This window comes from Centropristis striata, chromosome 9, assembly GCF_030273125.1.
Source record: "Centropristis striata isolate RG_2023a ecotype Rhode Island chromosome 9, C.striata_1.0, whole genome shotgun sequence".
NCBI lineage: Eukaryota > Metazoa > Chordata > Actinopteri > Perciformes > Serranidae > Centropristis > Centropristis striata.
Genome location: NC_081525.1, coordinates 37,903,223 through 37,925,920, shown reverse-complemented (window position 1 = coordinate 37,925,920; position 22,698 = coordinate 37,903,223). Strand labels below are relative to the sequence as shown.

The 22,698-nt window shown below is 36.9% G+C and overlaps 1 protein-coding gene across 1 annotated transcript in view; it reads right to left on the bottom strand.

The window, feature by feature from the left end:
• The window catches only part of ell (elongation factor RNA polymerase II), a 44,596-nt gene that overhangs the window by 9,363 nt on the left and 12,535 nt on the right, over window positions 1-22,698 (bottom strand). The window contains exons 3-6 of the mRNA XM_059341993.1: window positions 14,408-14,529; window positions 12,144-12,307; window positions 8,845-9,095; window positions 8,089-8,213 (exon numbers count right to left, since the gene is read on the bottom strand). Of these exons, the coding sequence (XP_059197976.1) occupies window positions 8,089-8,213; window positions 8,845-9,095; window positions 12,144-12,307; window positions 14,408-14,529 (662 nt within the window). The remainder of the gene's footprint in view (window positions 1-8,088; window positions 8,214-8,844; window positions 9,096-12,143; window positions 12,308-14,407; window positions 14,530-22,698) is intronic.

Below are 22,698 nucleotides of genomic sequence, written 5' to 3'. Positions count from 1 at the left end.
TGATTGGAGTATTTACTATTTTTTACTGCTATACTTGATTTACTCCACATTAACAGTCTTATCATAACATGTGTACCTATCAGTAGCAGTTCAAAACCAGATAATTTACTATATTTTATAAAGCGATTACATTAATATTGAGCAGAATTTAGTTCAGAGTTTTGGTCCGGCCCCTGCAACCTTTCGTGGTATTGGTCATGTGGCCCCTTGGGAAAATTAATTGCCCACCCCTGCCTTAGAGCTTGAAAAATACAAAAGTACAAACTACATTACTGCATTTATTCAGCACAAAGCTAATTCTACAGATGTATGAGGACATTAAAAACAAGTAACAACAGTTGCTTTGTGAAGCTGAGTGGGTAGCTATGACAACAGAGCAAATGAGGGCCTACTTGTCAAAGCAGCACTTCATCATTATTACCACACTTCATGTCGGAAAATGAACAAGGAAAAACTTCAATCTTAAAATCTGTTTACACATTTTCAACCAGTTTAACAAACCAATTCTGCAGTATTTTCTTCCCCACAGAACAACACGTGTAATGTGCATATTTAATCAATGGTTGAACAACTTTTTCACTCTTGAACTGGCTGCTAGAGCCGCTCTGCCCACTGGTTCATCAGACAAACGTGCACTACAAAAGTTCAATAAATGGTCATTCAGTGACAAGAGGCCCGAGCAGCTCTGCAGTGTTCACACTTGTATCTAGAGTCAAGAACCATGTTAGTGCCAGGTGTGAACAGAACATCACGTTGGTTATGATAAAATAAACACTGACCGCATTATCTGCCACATTAATCTGTAACATAGTAGAACTGTCAAAACAAAAGAGCCAAGCCAAATATTAGCTATCTGATCAAGATAAACACTGCAGCTAACCAACTTAGTCAAAACAAAGTTAAATGTCAGCTTGACAACTAAGTTGTGCGTTAGATTTAAACATACAATATTCACAAGCAGTAGGGCTGAACAAGTTGTAAGGCATTTTTAATTGTGATTATTTTGTGTGATATTGTAATTGGGATATGATTCACAATATTAGAGGGAATGATGATTTTGCATAATTATTCTAACTTAAAAAAAACTATATATATATATATATATATATACAGTACAGGCCAAAAGTTTGGACACACACCTTCTCATTCAATGAGTTTTTCTTTATTTTCATGACTATTTACATTGTAGATTCTCACTGAAGGCATCAAAACTATGAATGAACACATATGGAATTATGTACTTAACAAAAAAGTGTGAAATAACTGAAAACATGTCTTGTATTTTAGATTCCTCAAAGTAACCACCCTTTGCTTACTAGAATATAAGACATGTTTTCAGTTATTTCACACTTTTTTGTTAAGTACATAATTCCACATGTGTTCATTAATAGTTTTGATGAATCTACAATGTAAATAGTCATGAAAATAAAGGAAACGCATTGAATGAGAAGATGTGTCCAAACTTTTGGCCTGTACTGTATATATACACATATATATACACACACAGAGGGATTTTTTGTTGTGGGGATCTCTACTAAAATACCTTTTCTCCATTAGTCTGTAGAATATGATTTGTAGTCTCTACAGCACCACAATAACAAATAATTAAGGCTATTTTGAGATAAATTTAGCTTTTAACAAATATTGCACCTCCTGCGGTTTGAATATTACACTTGTCCAAATTGCAATTTTTAACATTGAATTGTCCAGCCCTAGTTTGAGCTACTGCCCAATTAAAACACTACCCCTTCCACTCAATTTACTTGCTTTACACTGATACTTAAAGGCAACTTAATAATGGAGTGTTAAATGTTGTTTTGGTTGTTTTTTTTTTACAATAAATTATACATGTTAGATTCAGTGTTTTTCCTCTCAACCATACTTTAACCCATAAGAACCCAGACCCAGTTGTCCTTAAAGGATGTGTTCTATAAGTGGACCACATAGAACACATTTTTTATGTTTTTTGTTTTTTTTAAAATACCCCTAAATGTCAAAGATCTGTGATGTGACATATACGTTACAATGGGCCTTTATGGTATTTATGTTTGATATTTTTTATTTAAAAAAAGAAAAAAACTAGACACATTTTCTGCTTACAGAGACACAAATTTGCCTTTTTATTTTGCATCTCCATAACATTTATCAAAATTGCGACTTTAATTTGTTCAAGAAATACGGTCAGAACAAGTTAAATGCAACACAGGACAAGCTATTAACGGATTAGAATTGTTAAATGGGTTTTTAACTTAGCCTAGTAACAAAAAATAAGCTTTTAAAAATGATCTACTGTTACACATTCCTGTTTCCAGTCACACAGTATACATCTCTTAGGGATTTAATGAGTTAAGGTGAAGCATAAAGCTGAATATGGGAGATTCTAGAAGATTTAAAGTGTTCGTTACACGGGTGTCACCATGGGTTCTTATGGGTTAACTTCACTTGGCATCTTTTGGAACTATTTTATCCAACGGTTAATTATTCACACAGTCTACCTCAGGGTCTGTGATTGTACAGTCCCAAGAGCAGCGATGCAGCATTTTCAGTAAGTTTACGCCTCGTATATATATATATATATACATACGTGTGTGCATACATACGTGTGTGCATACATACGTGTGTGCATACATACGTGTGTGCATACATACGTGTGTGCATACATACGTGTGTGCATACATACGTGTGTGCATACATACGTGTGTGCATACATACGTGTGTGCATACATACATACATACATACATACATACATACATACATACATACATACATACATACATACATACATACATACATACATACATACATACATACATACATACATACATACATACATACATACATACATACATACATACATACATACATACATACATACATACATACATACATACATACATACATACATACATACATACATACATACATACATACATACATACATACATACATACATACATACATACATACATACATACATACATACATACATACATACATACATACATACATACATACATACATACATACATACATACATACATACATACATACATACATACATACATACATACATACATACATACATACATACATACATACATACATACATACATACATACATACATACATACATACATACATACATACATACATACATACATACATACATACATACATACATACATACATACATACATACATACATACATACATACATACATACATACATACATACATACATACATACATACATACATACATACATACATACATACATACATACATACATACATACATACATACATACATACATACATACATACATACATACATACATACATACATACATACATACATACATACATACATACATACATACATACATACATACATACATACATACATACATACATACATACATACATACATACATACATACATACATACATACATACATACATACATACATACATACATACATACATACATACATACATACATACATACATACATACATACATACATACATACATACATACATACATACATACATACATACATACATACATACATACATACATACATACATACATACATACATACATACATACATACATACATACATACATACATACATACATACATACATACATACATACATACATACATACATACATACATACATACATACATACATACATACATACATACATACATACATACATACATACATACATACATACATACATACATACATACATACATACATACATACATACATACATACATACATACATACATACATACATACATACATACATACATACATACATACATACATACATACATACATACATACATACATACATACATACATACATACATACATACATACATACATACATACATACATACATACATACATACATACATACATACATACATACATACATACACATATATACATACATATATATACATACATATATATATATATATATATATATATATATATATATATACATACATATATATATATATATATACATACATACATACATACATACATATATATATATATATATATATATATATATATATATATATATATATATATATATATATATATATATATATATATATATAGATATAGAGACCTGTTAAGGGGTAGGACTCGATAAGTTTTTTTACTTCTTCCTACTCTACTTTTTTTACTTGCTTGCATGTTCGAAATAAAGACAATCAATCAATCAATACATGTCTAGTATACACCTGGGCATACCAGGCAGATAGACTGGACAACAAGCTCAATTTTATGTCATATTAGCACAAATACTATGTTAGTATTTGATTTTGAACAGACCCCCAGATTGACGATGATGCATTAAACTCTGACCTCATTATGTACCAGATGAATCTGTCACACAGCACATGTGTCAAAACAAGAGAGCTGTGCCAAATAACAGCTATCCAACCAAGATAAACAGGACCGAGACAAAAGTCATTTCTCAGCATCGCAACCAACCTGATGATCCGGTCGTGTTTCCAAACAACATATTTAGAAGGAGTTAAGAATTAATCATGAAAGCTTAATGTCAGTACAGACAACTCTCGCCTTGATTTAAAAGTTTACCAAAATTTACAAGAAGTCACTGCAACAAACGTGGCAATATAGGCCGACATGTTTAAGAGGACTTGCAGAGAGATGCTGCTGTCACAGCTGATGACATTATCAGAAGGGGGCAGTTGGATACACAGAGTCTTGTCAATGCCCCACCCTAGTTCAATCAGGGCGTGTGTGTTTGTGTGTGTGTACGTGTCTGTGGTGGGGACAGTCAGATAGACAGGCAGGAGCTATGAGTGAGACAGCAGGCCGACCGATATGGCTGAACCTTGGACGGGTGCCACCTCACACACGGATCAGCATGTGCTGGAACACTGTTGCATCATGTGCGTTCCAATCGTGTTGCTGTGCTACTCCTGCGTGACTGACTGCACTAGCTCTAAACCCTGGAGGAGCCGGGGGAGGGAGGCTGTGATTGTTAGTCAGCTGATAAAACACACAAACAAAGCAAAGTATAGTTAACATACAGATGCACAATAAGGGTGCATGTATATGTGAATATTCTTCCCTTAACCCATTGAAGCTGGAAAGCGGATATGTCGTTTTGTAGTATTTGTATAAGCTCTCAAATACTTTTTGAATTTCATTTCTATCTGCTACAGAGGCTGAAAAATCTATTATTTAGTAGAAGCGTTGACACTTCTGTTGAATTTCCAGAAAAAACTTCAGGTTTTAGGGGCTGATTTTAAAATCGCCCAGAGGTTTTACAGGAAGTTTTAGTGGGTTAAATACAAAATACAAGCACACACACGACACTGAATTTCAACACATCAGTACTAGAATCTCTATAAACAGATATCTGCATAAGAATGCAGATAATTATATTGGCCCTGGCCCCAGAGGCTAAATTATTATCAGCCCAATAGACGACTTTTTATTTTTTGTTTTGATGGCACTGTGTCAGAAAGGCTGTAGTCTGTTATACTTTACACTAATAACTTTGTGAAGGTTTTTTTGTTCTCCAAGTGTAGATCAGATCACAATAAAATGCCAAAAATTGATTTGAAAGTCCCAATACGACATTAGCATTCTAGGGTCGGGTTGCAAAGGGTTGGAAGAATTCCTGTAAATTTCTGGAAAGGGAATATTAAAATGAATTGTAACTGCATTCAGCAGCACATTCTAACTGAGGAGTGTTAATTCATTTATTTCAATTCATTCTATATATTTTTTTAAAGAATATTTTTTAAGTATTTATTTTTAACTATCTTTCTCCATTAGTTTACTTAACTCTCCACAAGGCACATTTTAACACTGTATAAATGTATTCGATAAATTAAATAAAATATTGTAAAATATTGGCGTCTTATCTGCAGATCACACAGGTAATATAGCCTAAGCAGATATCCTCATATTTTAATTTTATTGCAGTTATGTCAGTTTTTTCAATTTCCCCTAAATTCCTATGAAAAGTTTTACTACTAGTAAGTGTATAAGGCAGAACATGCTACAGGGTTAATACTTTGTGTTGTAAAGAGTTTGTATTCTTCTCAGTGTTGACACTGTAGCTGCTTTTAGAGTTGCTCCACAGGTAAAACTAAGCTTATCATGGAGAATAGGAGCTATTCTTTAGTCCACTACACAAACACAAACGGAGCACCGGAGGATTGCTGCCTAGTCTATATATAGCCAGCTGGGAGCTTGCTTTTCCTTAGTGTCCCAGATCCTGAGAAACCAGATTTTTCCACTGGGAAGAAGGCCAGCAGCTCATGCGGTCAACAAATACAACACTTAAGACAAAAAAAATTAGTGGAGCAGACAGAAAACTTTGTGGGGAGCCACCTGCCATTCTGACAAATAAAAAAAAGGTGAGTTGTACAACTCCATACTTTATATTTTACATAATAAAGTAATTTCAAGTGCAGAGAATTCAATCCAAGACAGCCTTATATTATCCTAATCATATCTCAGACACCATGACCTTAATTGGTTATGTACTGAGACATTAAGAGAAACATTTTGCACGCATACTTGTCATTGCTTTATGGAAGGACATTTCTTTGCAAAGCTTGGCAGCTCCACAATTCTTACATACCAGAGCCATCACCCTGTGGCCTCACCCTCACCACAGACGCAGCACAAACAACGAAACAAGGTGCTCTGCTGTGTCACAAATACACACTCCACAAAACCCTGTATTGTAACTTGAGAATAGTCTACCCATTTAAAATGAATAAAATGCGAGTGTATTACAGATTGAATATCAATCTGCCAAAAAAAAAACCCTTGATCAGATATAGGAGGAAAAAACTATTATCCCATATAATCTTTTAGCCTAAATTATCATGTCTAAATACTTGACTAAACTTTAAGCGACATGATACGAAGAGAGATATGTCACGAGTAACACAGCTGATCAGCTGTTGGAAAAAGTTTAAATAAAAAAGAAGCAGCAGTATTGTTGATGAGTCATGTTGTGGGCTATGCATTTCTCCCTTTAGGGAGAATATTTGTTTCACACATTGAGTAGATGCAAATTGCAAATGTATCATTAAATATATTAATAGATTTGTTATTTTTGGACTGGTATCTCAAGGTATACTGAACATGAAAACTCAGATTGAGCCATCCCTAAACCATATAAGGCAGGGGTGTCAAACTCTGGCCCGCGGGCCAAATTTGGACCGCAGTGTAATTCTATTTGGCCCGCGAGGCAATACCAAATTATTATCTTATTATTGTACTATAAAAGATGAACCGCCGGTATTATACGGCGCATTTACTGCTAATACTACAAATCCCACAATGCCCTGCTGTTGTTTTGGCGCGTCAATCAGGACAGGACCCAGAAACGCTCCTCTGTGACAGTTGTCATAGCAACCTCAAGCTAGAGCTGTCTCCCAGCTACCCCTTCCCAAAAATGGCGAAAAGAAAGGCAGAATTTATTCACCTGTTGAAAAAGTTTATTTTGATATTTAAATCGGAAGGATGCAAATATAAAAAGGGGCATACGATTTTTATTTAATAAATTAATGACACTGATGTGTTTTTTATTTGAAATTAGATTTTGCATGTCTGCACTATTTAGTTATATATTGTATGTTTATAAGCGTTGCTGATTCCATATTTAATGTTAAAGCAAAACATGTTTGGTATATATTAAAAGGTTTATTTGTTCAATGTTGGCCTGCGATTTTATTCAAGTTTTAAATTTTGGCCCATTGTGTATTTGAGTTTGACACCCTATAGGTATACCGGAGTTACACTCACAAATTAATCTGTTACTGTAAAAATGTAATGTTACAGAATCAGCTGCTCAGCAGTTAATGGACTTCAGGCTGCAGGTATGCTCCGTCACAAACATTGGTAAATTTACCTTAACATGGACTCAGAATATCATTATTGTTGAATAATAAAGAAAAAAACTGACCATTAAGGAGTGTAAACTACTAAAAGCATGGCTGATGAGAATCATTATGAGAACAGAGTGGTGTGTGGGTTTAAACAGAGTGATCTGACGTACTTGAACAGAATTCTCTTGAGAAGCTGCTGGTCTCCTTCTGTGTAGCCAGGCCAGTCCTTCTGAATCTCTTTATACAAAATGTCCTTCAATGTGAAGGTGTTGTCTCTCCCATTCAGGTTGGCCACCTAGGAAACGAGAAAGAGGCATGGGTGAGTCTCCTTACCTCTGCAGTTGCTGAGAGGGAACTCCCAATATCACAAAATTACCATTGCTGGTATTTAATAAATGTAATGTGTATTGATTATCGTGCATTTAAAATAGCACTTTATATTTACTGTAAAATCGGGCAATCTGCAATATAATTACGCACCTAACACTTTAACACTTAAGCACTCTGCACTTTAATCAACCCTTTGATATAATAAACATAGCGTTTAACACTAGTGAAATACGTTTGGTCCCCTGACCCCTGACCCCTGGCCTGTATGTTCCATGATCCACTATACTTTTCATTGTTCTTGCTTCTCTTTTTCTTTTCTGTTCTATTGTGCTCAAGGACACGTTTTCTCTCCTCCTGCTCATTCTGGCCATGACGGCCAACTGCCAACTTGTTGTTATCGATGTTTTATTGATTTTATTGTTATGGTATTGACATCAACCTGCCAAAGGGACTAAAGATTTTAAAGAAAATAGCTGTTGGCTATAATCTTGCATATTTACATGTATATGTTCATTAATATGTATTGTCCCTGTTTTAAATAAATAAACTCAAACTCAAACTCAAGGCAACAGAGACAATAAATGTGTGTGTGTCACCTGTTGCAGGAGGCTGTCCAGGGAGTCCTTGTCTAACGGCAACAGGCCGTCTTTCTGCAACCTCAGGATGAGCTCAGGCTTCTTGTAAGGCTTGAGGGCCAGCAGGTGTGTGAGGCGCTCTCTGAGTGGCCGGTGCTGAGGTGTGCTCTTCTTTAGCGTACTGCTAGAGATGATGACAGGCCGAGAGGTCCTCCGTAACGGGGCGACATCTGAGAGGCCAGGTGCCGGTTTCCGGATCTGGACCTTCTTACCTGAGGAGTTGAGGAGTTACAGTTAGAGTCTGACATTAGAGAAGCAGCCCGAGGAAAAGTCAGGGTTAGGTGATCCATTTTAATCTAATCTGAATACTTCTTGATTTAAAAAAAAATAAAAATAAAAAAAAAAAATCACAAAAGAATATTGTACCTTATGTTACTATTAAAAAAACAAATATTCTTTCAAAACATTTTCAAATCAAATCAAATAAATTTTGCTTATTCAGTATTTACAGTCAAATCAAACTACTCTTACAAAACATTACTGACACGAACTGTACTCTGTATTCTGCAACAGGTGGTTGATAGACAATTTCATTTATCTTAGCAAACATTTTTAAGGTTGTCATTCTAAAGAAAAAAATAGTCTGTACAGATGCACAACAAGGGTCTAAAGTGACCCGAAGTTTTTATATTCTATATCTTTGCAATAAATTAATTTCATCATTCAGTATTCCAGGTTTTCCTCGATTAACTTGTTTTTGATCATCATACGTCCTAATTTTTTTGTTTTCATTTGTACTTTTTGAATAAAACCCCCTTTTTTTAAATCACTATGCTTCTGATGCACAAGGTCATTCACATGTGTGTAAACTTGATATAATAATACAAAAACTCTTTTTCTTTATCATGCCGTATGAAAGGAAAAATGAATATAATGATCTGTTGTAATAATAAAAAAAAAAAGTTATTCAAACACACAACCAGCATGAAATAACATGGGAAATGAATGCTGGTCATTTTGGACCCATGTTGTACATTATAAGGTGTTTATATGTTGTGCATCAAAGGGTTAAAAAAAAAATCACATTAAGAATATTGTACCTTATGTTACAATTAAAATTGAGGCAGTTCCACAAATATTCTTTCAAAACATTTTCAATTCAAATAAAATACATTTTGCTTATTCAGTATTTATAGTCAAATCAAACTACTCTTACAAAACATTACTGACACAAACTGTACTCTGCAACAGGTGGTTGATAAACTATTTCATTTATCTTACCAAACATTTTTAAGGTTGTCATTCTAAAGAAAAAAATAGTCTGTACAGTTTACAGCTACGAAGAATACAAATCTAAAAAGGAATTCAGCAGTACAATCTCTCACTGAAACAATAGTGTTGGTAGAAAACAACTCAATTGACTTTTTGGCTGGCAGCCAGAGCTTGCTTGTTTTCTTAAGAACAGAAAACAACTATAATCTGAGCAAGAAATATTATTTATTTCTTTCAACATCTTTTAGCTCCGTGACTAATAATGGCTGAGAGAAAAACTTGCAGATGACTCAGAAGAGATGTATCATGCGCTGATCTTTACTGCTGCCACGTCCATCAGAACTCACCTTCCATTACAAACATCAGCTATTATCACTTTCTCCCACTGAGACCTATTTCAGGTGAATCACGCTAAATCTTGTGTTGCCTCCTACTGAGACCCAAACACTGTTTGGCTCCAGAGCTCACATGGACTAGACATTTTTTGACTCACTGCTGAACAGTGCTTTTCTTTCTTTGCAGGCAATGAGGCAAGGCTGCTGTGGTTTTCTACTGCAGCTCTAGCACGATGTGTTTTGTATTGCGGGTCAGAGACCAAAACATGAAGTCAGAAAGTTGATGCCCGGGGACATCTCTGCCTCTGTGTGTTTCAATTACATTCATTGGGAGAAAGAGGATAATCGTGCATGTGGCACATTAGCTGTTTGAGGAAGCAACCACCATCAAATTCAATAAAGTCCTGGTTACAGATGAGGCATGCTGGCAGTGTGCTGGCCCTCTGCCATTCAGCCCCAGACCCAAACAACCTGTCTGGTGCAATGTGAACCCATTCACCAGCAGAGAAAAGCTATACAAACACATGGGCCATTTGGCTGTTCACAGGCTGGAGAAATTCTTCCGCTCTCTTCATGCCTGTTAACTTCCTACACCTTTATAGCATTTGGCTGGATATAACCTCTTTCCTATCAACCAAAGTGGAGTTATTAAGGGGATAGTTTGGATCTTTTAAATGTTTTTTTAAGCTAATAAAATATGTCAGTTTAGCTGTATGGTATTTTAAGAATATTTTTCCCCACTTTGCAGTCAGACAGTAGCCTGGCTAACACCAGACTAATCTCAAATGAGATCTAGTCTGGAAACCAGTCATTCAGTTCTCCGTAGAGGAGGCGTGGTTTACGATCCTCCAGAGCAGTTTATTGGGCGCTACGAATGTCTATCAAAAGCGTCTGTAGGTAGCTCTTAGCCAATCAGATCAGTTATACCAGATGATGTATGTAGAGCGACAGAAATTGATGTTTGTCTGCTTTGCTTCTCCAGTTCTCGCTTTCTGCAAGATTATTTATTTTCACGCTTTATTCCCCCTCATGTCATTCAGCCACACATCCACTGATTTTATGGGCAATAAACAAGCTGCTGCGGGTCTCTGGGGGCTCCGCTGTCCCCCGGCTCGTAGCGAGATCACCGGCGTTACGGTAGTGGGGCTATTAGCCGCTAGCGTCGCTAATCACCGGCGTTGCGGTAGCGGGGCTATTAGCCACTAGCGGCGCTAATTTTCGCCTTACAACTTTCGCTCTAAACTCTTTAAAACACCATCTACAGCTAAAGAGAGTTTCACGTCTGCTGCAGCCATGTTGGATCCGTAAGAAAACTACAAAACTGCAAGCTTCCAAGTGCCGAGTAGTACTCGTCATCGTCTTGCCGTCCCTCCCCGTTCTGTGATTGGATCCCTAAAACAGGGCTAAGAAACCTCTCTGGTTGCCAGACTGGATGGAGGTTCGAAATTAAATTTGAGCGCGCAAGGCAGTATGGGTATACCCAGGCTAGTCAGACAGTCCTTTCTGATGGAAAACCAAAGCTATTATCTATGCGCTCTTCAAAGTCACCAGACTATGGATACGTACCTCATACAGACTCACTTGATTTAATCGAACCATCCCTTAAAATTCTGGTCTTCGCAGGCCTGTGCCTGAGAAACTGTTTGACTGTTGTTGTTGTTGTTGTTGGCATGTTTAGTAGTCTGCATGTGTCTGTGTGACCCGGCTCCTCACCTACGTATCTTCCACCTGGCTTGATGACGATGGCACTCCTACTGCGAGTCTCCTCCTCGACCTGGGCCATGTTTTCCCTGGCCTTCTGGTAAGAGTCGTCTGTGGCACATACTGTAATCTTGTCCTGGATCCCACCCAAACAATCCAGCTGAATGCTCCCTTCACTGCCAAAACAAAGAGGAGACGGTGAGAGAGGAAGACAGTGATAGAGTGACCAAGAGCTGCAACAGAAACAGAATGAAAAGGCTTGGAGAAGGATCACTACATATTTGGAAGGTTCTAAATGATCAGTTATTTGAAACTGACAGGATACAAACCATTATCGTGTCATATTTTAGGGCATGCTTTTTAAAAATACTGAACCTAAATGCACCACTACAGTTAATTCTCAGTATCATCCTTAATCTCTCACTATTTGCAATAACCATCCCTTCACTGTACATTCCTGCCCAGATGAGATCCATTAAACACCCCGAGGGCAGAACTATTATTTTTTCAATTTCCATCCAACTGTGGGTTCCCACAGTACGACTCAATGCCGCATCAAATCCCATTCTTTCCCCGACTTTCCGGCTCTCTTTGATTCCCCTCCACTTCGATGAGGATTTGGCAGAAAATGAGATGTTGCTGGCGCAGTCGGTGGAAGTTGAGCTCTGTCATTTGAGCTTAAGATTGGAACTCAAGGTTGATTAGGATTCAGTCAGATGTGCATGAACTCCACCTGACCCATTTGTTAAAAATATTTTCAGAATAATGGGGTCAGAAACTCGACAGTCAGAGAGGCAGAAGATTCTTGTTGTTCCCCATTCTGTTTTCTACTTCCTTCCTCTTCGACACAGACATCTGGTCCTGTTTGTTTGATTCGGTCAGCACAATTTTTTGCATATGTTAGGCCAGACAAAAGTGTGCATAACAAGTTTAATGGGCTTGATGCATTTAAGTGGATGGACCCACATCTTTAGAAGGTATTTTGCCATTGCAACTGCAACTACACAAATAGACAACACTTGCAGCAAGAGCATACATATTTAATGTTTAAAGCCAATGCTTCATTTACATTGCAATAAATTAAAAAAAAAAGCATGCATTGTTTGTATTTGGAACAAATTTGTTCTTACTTTGCAGCTGTGTCCAATTTTCCCAAAACTAATTCTGTTTAATAATAAATTTACGAAAAAATAATGAAGCATTATCATTGAAAAGACCAGTTTTGACTGAATTTTATTGAACACCACATGTTACTTTTCTGTGTCTCCAAATGTGTTTTAATGACTAAATGAATGATTAAAGAGAGCAACAAGATCATTTACCAGGTAATGATTAGTTGATTGACAGAAAAATTAAAACTATTTTCATAATAAATCGTTAGTCATTTTTAATTCAGTTTTCAGACGCTTAAATATGGAGATTTCCTGATTTCTTTTTGAAAAATATCATATTAAACTGAATATCTTTAGGTCAAGGGCCAAGAAAACATTTAAAAACATCCCCTTGGACTTTGAGAAACTGAGATGGATATTTTTCAATATTTTCTGACATTTTACAAACCAAACAATAAATCTAGAGTGTAATAGGACAGATCAAGCGATAGATGATGATTATGATGGTGGGGCTGATATGTTCAATTTAATTCGATGTTAATAGATACTATATAGTCGGAATTTGACTCCTATTCAGTTTTGATACATTTGAGAGTTTCATACTTAAACAGTAATTTCTGTAACTTTTGAGGATTCATTATTTTAATAATAAATCATTCAGTACATTTACATCTATGCATTTATTTATAACCTTGTTTTAAAAAGTTAGAACAGCAATATTTAAGTCAAGCCATCCAGCTAACTAATCAAACACTGGTCAATATCTACCTCAACCCAAAGCCTAGGTATCCTTATCAGGACTAAAAAAGTCGTATTGGTGCATCCCTAGATTACCAAATTGCAGTCCTACTCAGGATGCATCTTTCTATTTAGCAGCTGCTACTTGCAGGCAAAGTCCTGTTTGTGTTCAGAGGAGTCTGGCATCACTGAGTCGTTTGGAGATCTACCTCAGGTCTTAAAACAGACTGTCTACCAGGAAACACTCATTAGAAAACTCTGTCCAAAGATTGTTGGATTAGTTACAAAGACAATATTCAACGCTCCCACACAATTTATATAAATATTGACATTAGGTGTTGAATCTGCAAAAGAAGAATTATGTGCACATTTGATAAAAGATAGAGTGAAAGTGAGTGAGATCCTGAGATGCAGTGTTTGTTTTACCTGGTGATGTACTGCTGGATGCAGTCGAAGCTGCCCTGGGGGTTATCTCTGCCCACATGCGACAGGTAGAAAGTAAACGTTTGCAGTTCACTTGAATTTTCTGACCGTGGTATTGAAATTTTCTGTTGAAGACAAAGAAGAAAAAAAACTTTCAGTATGAAATAAACATGAGATATCCCCCTGTTCTTAACTACTTGGTGTAAGAACAAGGCCTCAAAGTTTGAACCTACTTTTAATCCTAAAGAAACTAAATATCCAGAACAAAACTATATTTCAGTAAAAGTTACATGGGTTTTTTTTGTAGCTCTGTATTAATAACATGAGAAAGAAACTAAGAGAGGAGGACTAACTGCACTCTGCACTTATCTGTAGATTTAAATGCTCTTTTTCATTCTTTTTGATGTATTCAGTGCTATAAACAAATGCCAGTGCTCTATTCCTTGAAAAGCTGGCCCTGACTAGGCAAAGCTTTGAGTAAGCCCCAGGCCTTTTCTTGCTGGCTTCAGAAACACCGGAAACCTCACAAGATGCAGCTAAAATCCACTGCCATGTCTTCCTGCAGCTTATTTCTTCTTGGATCGTTTCTGCACTGCAGACCGTTCCTAATTGTGTTCAAACGTGTGATTGGAGGAACCGCAGGTAAATTACTATAACAGAAGAACTATGATAGGTATTCCTGCAGTCTCAAGCCTGAGACACAGTTATGCAACCCCAGAATTACCATGGTCCAACTGTACAGGTGTTACGTTTAGAAGACTACAGGGGAAGTGGAGTTAACCACAGTCAACTAACCTCTGCAAACCTCTAATCAGACGCCTACGAGACAATTTGTTTAATGGAGGACGTAATTTGACAAGTGACAACTGAGGATGGCAACCCGATCTGAGTCACATGCCTCATCTGTAGCCCTCTTTCAGAAACTCCAAATACTTGCTGTTCATGACATCAATATTTTTCAAACATGTTTTTATTTTAAAGGTATATTCAGATCATGAAAACTTTCCAAAGCACTTTAAGACTTATTTTAAATTTAATTCTCAGATTAACTCTTATTCAACGCGTCAATCTTTAGATCTTCATCCTCCAAGATTTCTGACATGCAGAGGTCAATTTATTGTTCAATTTAGGGGGACCAAATTATGGAATACCTTTTCCCATCTGGCAAAGGACTCCATCTCTGTAAAAATGCTTCAAAAGATGTCTAAAAGCTCATTTAACTGCCGTTTTAAAATTCTAATTCACACACAAATACACTTTTTTAACATGTTCATTTTTGTTTTTAATTGTTTTTGTTATTGTCATTATAACTTGTTGATGTTATACATTTGTTTTGTCTATTATCAGTTTATTACTTTCTAATAATTATGAAATTTTAGGTGGAGGCTTTAAATAAGCCCATCTGGGTTTTCTGCATTTCCTTGCACTTTACATTATATGTTATTTTTGTCATTTTATGTAATTCTAACTGTGCAAATAAAATAAAATAAATAAAATAGATGCAGACGCTGCATTTTTGCTTTAAAATACATTTTGCACTATGACAGTTAGGCATTGAATGGACATTTAAATGCAGTGTACAAAGGCGAGTCAATAATCTTCAAGAGAAATGCGAACAGGGGGGCAGAGGGCAACACTGAAACACTGCCTTTCTATTTGATTCCACCTAAAAAGAGTTTTAACAGCCTATAATTAGGATGCGTCTTTGCAGGTGAATTAATTTTACAAGTCCCGAAGAGAAAAATGCCAGTGAAAGTAGTTTAGGTCTGATGGTCAGGCCATGCAAAGGGTTAAGTTTCCAGGACGGCCTGGCAGGCTGACCCCCTGCTTAGCTCTGTTTTCATGAGCATGAATTCAAGCGGCGTCACAGCCAAGGACTGTGCATCACACTGAGCCACGGTAACAAAAGATAGCTGAATTAGATGTTTTTGGCTGCCCAGTAAAAGGTCCTCTTGACCAGGGAGCAGCTCTTTGCCACTGACCTAACCCAGATCACAGACCCAGACTGTGACTCACTGGCTTCTAGCTCAGTGCGAGGACTGACGTGCGGTCAGACTGTAGGCAGCTCAGCTCTGTTTACCAAAGGTCCCAACACGTGTGAAGGCTGCAGGTGGCCAACTATAAATACATACAATGTCCTTTTTTGCCTTGCTGGAAGACCTGTGGCCTCAGTGATCCATAATGCTGCACTTCAGTGACAACACACTGCCTCTGCTGCAGACTCCCTCAAACATATAGAGCAGTAGCTGCTAGAATTTGTAGTATTATAGCAGTATTAGTTAAATTAACATTAAGACAATTACCAACCATTTAAAACAGGAAGAAAACCCTTCTTCATATCAAGGTTGTATATTTTTATCATGGCAAGACGTGGAAACATATTTGGCAGCAGAGGTAAAAACAACAACAACAAACACAGGATGGTCTGCCTCAGGGTAACAAGATAAGTAGATACTTGTTTTTCATTTTTACATTAAAAAGATTTCTGTTGAGGGTTTTCAAATTAAGCTTCATCATATTATATGATGTCATCACAGTAGAATAAAAATCCTCTACCAAAAAAATAGGATCATTTTATGTATCTGGAGATTTTGTCAATTACTTAAGTAATTCCCTATAATAGTGTTAGTTAGTTAACTACTGTTGCACAACCATAATAACAAAAACATTATTTAAATTCTAACAGTGTTAGGTTGCTGCGAGAGTGCCCTGTTAACCCATTGAGGCCTGAGAAAATGCTGGGCGATTTTAAAATAAGCCTCTAATTTTCTGGAAAAATTCTGGAAAAAAACTCTTCCTCTTCCTACTAAATAATAGATTTTTCAGCCTCTGTAGCAGATAGAAATGAAATTCAAAAAAGGTATTTGAGAGCTTATACAAATACTACAAAACGACGTATCCGCTTTCCAGGCTTCAATGGGTTAATACAGGTACGTACATACGTCTTGCCACAGAACTCAAACAGGCAGTGAAATGGTTCACCACAGCCTGGTCATGACACAGTTACAAACTTATTCACTTCGGGTTTAAAATGTGACTTACGGCAAACAGAGAGGCAAAGACACACACTATAAATTGCTGCCTCCAGGATTATTAAACGTAATTGTTGTATGAGGGTGATAGAGGCTATGCTCAGTATCATCACAGGAAAAGATCATGTGGCAGTTAAAATACATTAAATGCATGTTCGACTGTCAGTAATACAAGCTGCATCATGCCATGGTGTTGAAACACCTACTGATATCCATCTTCTTGCAGAATTCAAGAGCAGATACTGCAGGTTGAGTGTGACTGCAGATGATTAAGTGACAGAGTAGCTGACAAAACGGCAAGGCACAGGGGAGTGACTCAGTTGACTCATATTGTAGAGGATGAAAGAGCGAGAAGAGCCACACCAAATGGCTCAGGCTCTGGTTTAACAAATGTGAGTGTTGAAACCAAGAGGATGTGCACAGATGAACTTACTCATCCATGAAAAATTACAGTTTCTAAAGAAATGGGTCATCAGGTGAAAGCTGACACTCCCTTGTTTGTCATTAGTGAGGGAGGCTTTTTCTCTAGTTTGTCTTTACTGTGCATCCAGACTACACAATAGTCTCTTTGTGCACTTTGAGACTGGCTGTCAAAACTATTTTTCTGCAAAGTTAGATGTGCAGAAGGCATGTTCCAATGAGTGACCTGTACATGTTAAATTGTATGCTTTTTTGTTTTATGGGAAACATAAGAGGGATAACCTAGCTGTGGATGCTGCAAGTTCAAGGTAACATTCTTACGTAAACCTAATAATATTCTCTTGTTAAGAAAAACTAAAAAACCCTTAGGTCGTTAAACTTGTAGATTAAAAACGTTGCATGCAACAGGATTCATTAAAGTGTTTATCAAAGCGTCGAGAGGTTTAGCTGGCTGGTGCCACAAAACCTAGACAAAACAGAGCAATGGAAAAAGCAGGAGGGCACACTTTAAAGAGCATGGAGAGATTACTCCAAACCCTGGATAAACGGCAGGGGCCGACAATGAAACACCATCTCTACAAGTAATAATCCCCTTTATATAGCGTTTTCTAAGAGTGGAAGTGGATTTTAAACAGGTGTTCCAACCACCCACTCCTTGTTCTGCCTGCAGCTAGCCTCATCTTCTCATTCTGTATGGCATTGAGCAAACAATGCCTCTTTTAAGGTTGGGGTCGTTGGAGAGGGCCAACCCCCACGCATTTCGTCTCGTCCTCTCTCCAAGAACAGGGAGAGAAAAGAGAGACAGAGACAGAGAAAACCAGTCAGACAGAGATAGAGGCCCAACACACAAAAATGATGAAAACTGCTGACTGTTCAAGTGCTTTGCTTCATGTCGCCTCAATTTTTCCTGTTAAAAGCATTGCAACTCTGAAGACTGCAATGAGCAGCTGCTTCTGATGAATGTATGATCTGCTTCCTAATAAGAAACTAGTCGGCAGACTGTATTTGTTAGCCCGAATAATTGTGTAAAGAAAAACATATAAGCCTTCTATTTTTCGATGCCACTATAAACCTGTTTAAACAATATCATCATATATTCACACTGCAAAAAAAGCAAAGTTGGGTGAACTCGAAATTTCAAGGCAACAAACTTCGATAAAATTTTAAGTTGGACAATTAAACTAAATATATTAAGTTTTGTTTTTGAGTTTGCTCAACTCTGAATTTCTCTGGCACGATTGTAACGCCGCTATGAAATGTCAGCTAATGTTGTGACCACAATTTTGAGTTAGCATTGATACGCTAATGGCTACTCTTGTAGCTGTAACAAGCATCAGTTAGCTGCTAGAATCAGTTAGCCGCTAGCTTTCGCTAATGACCAAATTTCACAACAAAGAAATAAGAGTTAGCAGAACTATTGTCCCTTGTTGTGAACCCCAACTTAAAGATATAAGTAACAACAACTCACAAACTTGTTTTTGAGCAGACAACTGGCTTCCTTTGTTGTGCTAACTTACATTATTGCCCTAACTGTCAGTAATTTATATTTCCAAGTTTTACCAAATTAAATCACTGTTTTAGGCCAAAAAATACAAGTTGGCTTTTTTGCAGTGCAGAATATGAATGAAGAAAATATATCCAATTAAAAAAACTGGAGCTGGCACATTAAAGTTGAGCTCTGCTTTGAGCTGCTGTTATCAGTTTAGTCAATCTTCAATCATCCAAAGAACACAGACTAAATGGTGCTGCCAATTAAACATGCTAAATGGACAAACACCTGTAGATAAGTGTCGACTTGTGTCAACGGTGCTTGTTACATTGCAAATCTACAATGGATAGTTCGCCAAATGCAACTTGCACATAAGGGCATAAAGCTTCAGCCATAATTAAATGTGCCAAAACAACACCAGATAGTGAATGAAGACAGGCTATCTATATCAGCATGTTTTATGCAGCCTCTCTGTGTGTGTAATATATATATATACACACATACATACACACATATATATACACATAGATACATATATACACACACAGATATACACACACACACACACACACGTGTCTCTGTGGCAACTTAAAGTCTGAAACCAAACTTTTTTTTCTTCTGTTTTTAGTCTTTAAATTAATTCCTCTCTAAAAGATGAAAGAAATTTGTTATGCATGTGTGCACTTTGTCAGAGCTCAGAGAAAGCTGTACCAGATGAATGAATATAAGTGAATGAATATGGGATCTCATTGTGACAGCCAGGCCATCTGCTCTGCAATTTAGCCACTTTCACACTTCTGACTAGCATTCTGATCTCAACAGTAACAGATTTTCCTCAACAGGGAGCCTGCTGCATCAGTAAAATACATGCCTTACTTTACTTTGGAGGTCTAAAAACCATCTCGTTTGTGCAAATAACGAACGTGACTGACGTTTGTATGTGCTCATCATATTTCAATGGCCGCTAAAAGGGAGATTAAAAAATTGATAGATTGGCTTTCCTTGGTGATAAAGTATAAAGCACCTTTACTTGGTGAAGAAGCATCTTTAAGAGTATGAAAAATAGAGTCTCACACAATCCACACTCAGTTTTCTGCACTGCACCCAATTTTACGCAAAAAAATAATAAAAATATATAAAAATACAGCATCAAATATACCAAGAATCCCAGTAGATGCTTAAATAATTAAATTTCTATTGTAAATGTAGAAAACGTACACAGTAATAAGAAAATACACAGACCTGAGCTACATCAACAATCATATAAAACTCTTACAGCCAAATTCTTTAACATAACATGCACACCTTACAATGATGTTGAACAAATTTGCTAAGCTGCTGCTGCCTCAGGTCTATCGATGAGTTTGGAAAGCACTCAGTGGATTCCCTAAGCAATACCACAGCCTTAAAAAACACTAACAACAAGCTGTGTGTGTATTACACTGCAGCATGGACAGAATGAGGTGTTGGTAGGTATTGGGCTGTAATGTGAGTATAACTGTCTGCAAGTAGTTTTTGCTTGTTTGTGCCTTGGTTTTCTGTTAGTTACTTTAAGAGTAAATTGCTTTTGTACCTGTAGGTCACAGTGTAAACAAGCCACTGTTCTAGTTATCATCTTCTGTATTCCCAGCTGTAACCCTTTTCAATGAGTAGGAATTTGCACAATGTTCAATGTAGAATGAGCCAAAAATTATCTTAGCTCCATGTTCTTGCTAAAAATGAAACAAAACAGAGAAAAAACTATGCTTAGCCATTCTAGGTTTCAATAAAACTTGTTTTTTTTACAAATTCTTTGTTCTCACAGTTATGGCCGTCAAGTTATTAGTATCTAATGGCATTTCCCCAATGTCAACACTGAGATCTCGGGATGTGGCAACTCTAAAGCTAAACGAGGAAGCACTTTATAGTAAACAACACAATGATCACCAGCGAATGGAGAATTTTGCAGAACTTTATATGCTGACTAGTGTAGCGGGCAGACATTAGTTAATAATTAATCTACACCAAGGGCCCACATTAAACCTGTATTTCTCAATATGATGCCAACCAGTTTATTGACCTATGATAACCTAGTGTAAAACTCTACACACAAGACAAGGACATGGCATGCAGACTAGGCATTAGAGTTGAAAATTAGTCTGTAGTAAGGAAGTATTAAGATGGATGTGAAGGCAAATAGAGCTGCTAGAAATCCTGCAATTTGAGGCATTGTGACCATGCTGACAGTAATGCCGACAAACAGCCTATTAGGACAACATTTTGGACAGAGAATGAACATCCAATAACATGTCTGGGCACAAGAAAGATCACTGAATTAACGAGCCCTTTGGATGTAAAACCAAACCGAAATGTGCCAGCACAGAAGTGCACATAGACTGTTTATGCATGTCAGACAAGACAGGCTCACACATGCAAAAGCTGTCTTTTGCCCATGCAGGAAACAGTTGCTGGTGCAGAGAATGCTTGAGAGCGTGAGGATGTTTATTGTCTTCATGGGGACAGTTCATTGCTCATATAGAAAGTACTGGCATCCTAGTACGAGTTCTGCCATTATCATAAACAACCCAGTACCAGTTGCTGAAAAGAGGCACAGTTTCTTGCATTCTAGGACATAAAAGCATTCCACAATCCAGTTCCATTGAGACATGTTTTGTTCCTTTTTTTGCCTAATTTGTACATTAATTTACTTGCTCCTATTGTAGCAAAGAGGCATAGCAGGCAAAACTTTAGCTTTGCTGAAATGATGAATATTTGCTGCAAACACCTGCAGCTTTCAGTCTGCTTTGTCTCCAGCTGCTTTATTACTAGTGCTGTTAATATTGGTCATAGTAAAAGTGGTTAAGACTAGTAGCCACTCATCAGCAAAAGAGACCCTTTGATCTGATCAAGTTTCCAAGAGATTATTTGAGGGAATCGGTTCCTCGAATCATTCTACAGTATCCTTGAGGTATCAGACAGAATAATCCATAAAGATCAGGTTTCAACATAAGCCAATGTTCCTATTATGGACAGAAACATGAGTCTACTGTAAAAAACAAACAAAAAACAACAACAACCCAACAACCATGATCCAAGACCAGGGCAGCCAACGTGACATTTTAAAGAGTACTTGCCGAGAGTTGCAAGAGATGTTGAAAATTTAGGACATTTAGCAGCCAAAGCAGAATAAACCAAATCTTGTGACCAGTAGCAGGAAACATTTGCCTGATCAGGTCTCAAGGACAGTAGTGTGTTGAAATCAAGCAATGTTGACACAGCACATGACAAATATGTCAAAAAAGCACACAGTTCAACTTTGCCAGCATCTTTCTTGCTGCTCTCTAAGGGAGTCACTTTTAGACATGACACTTAAG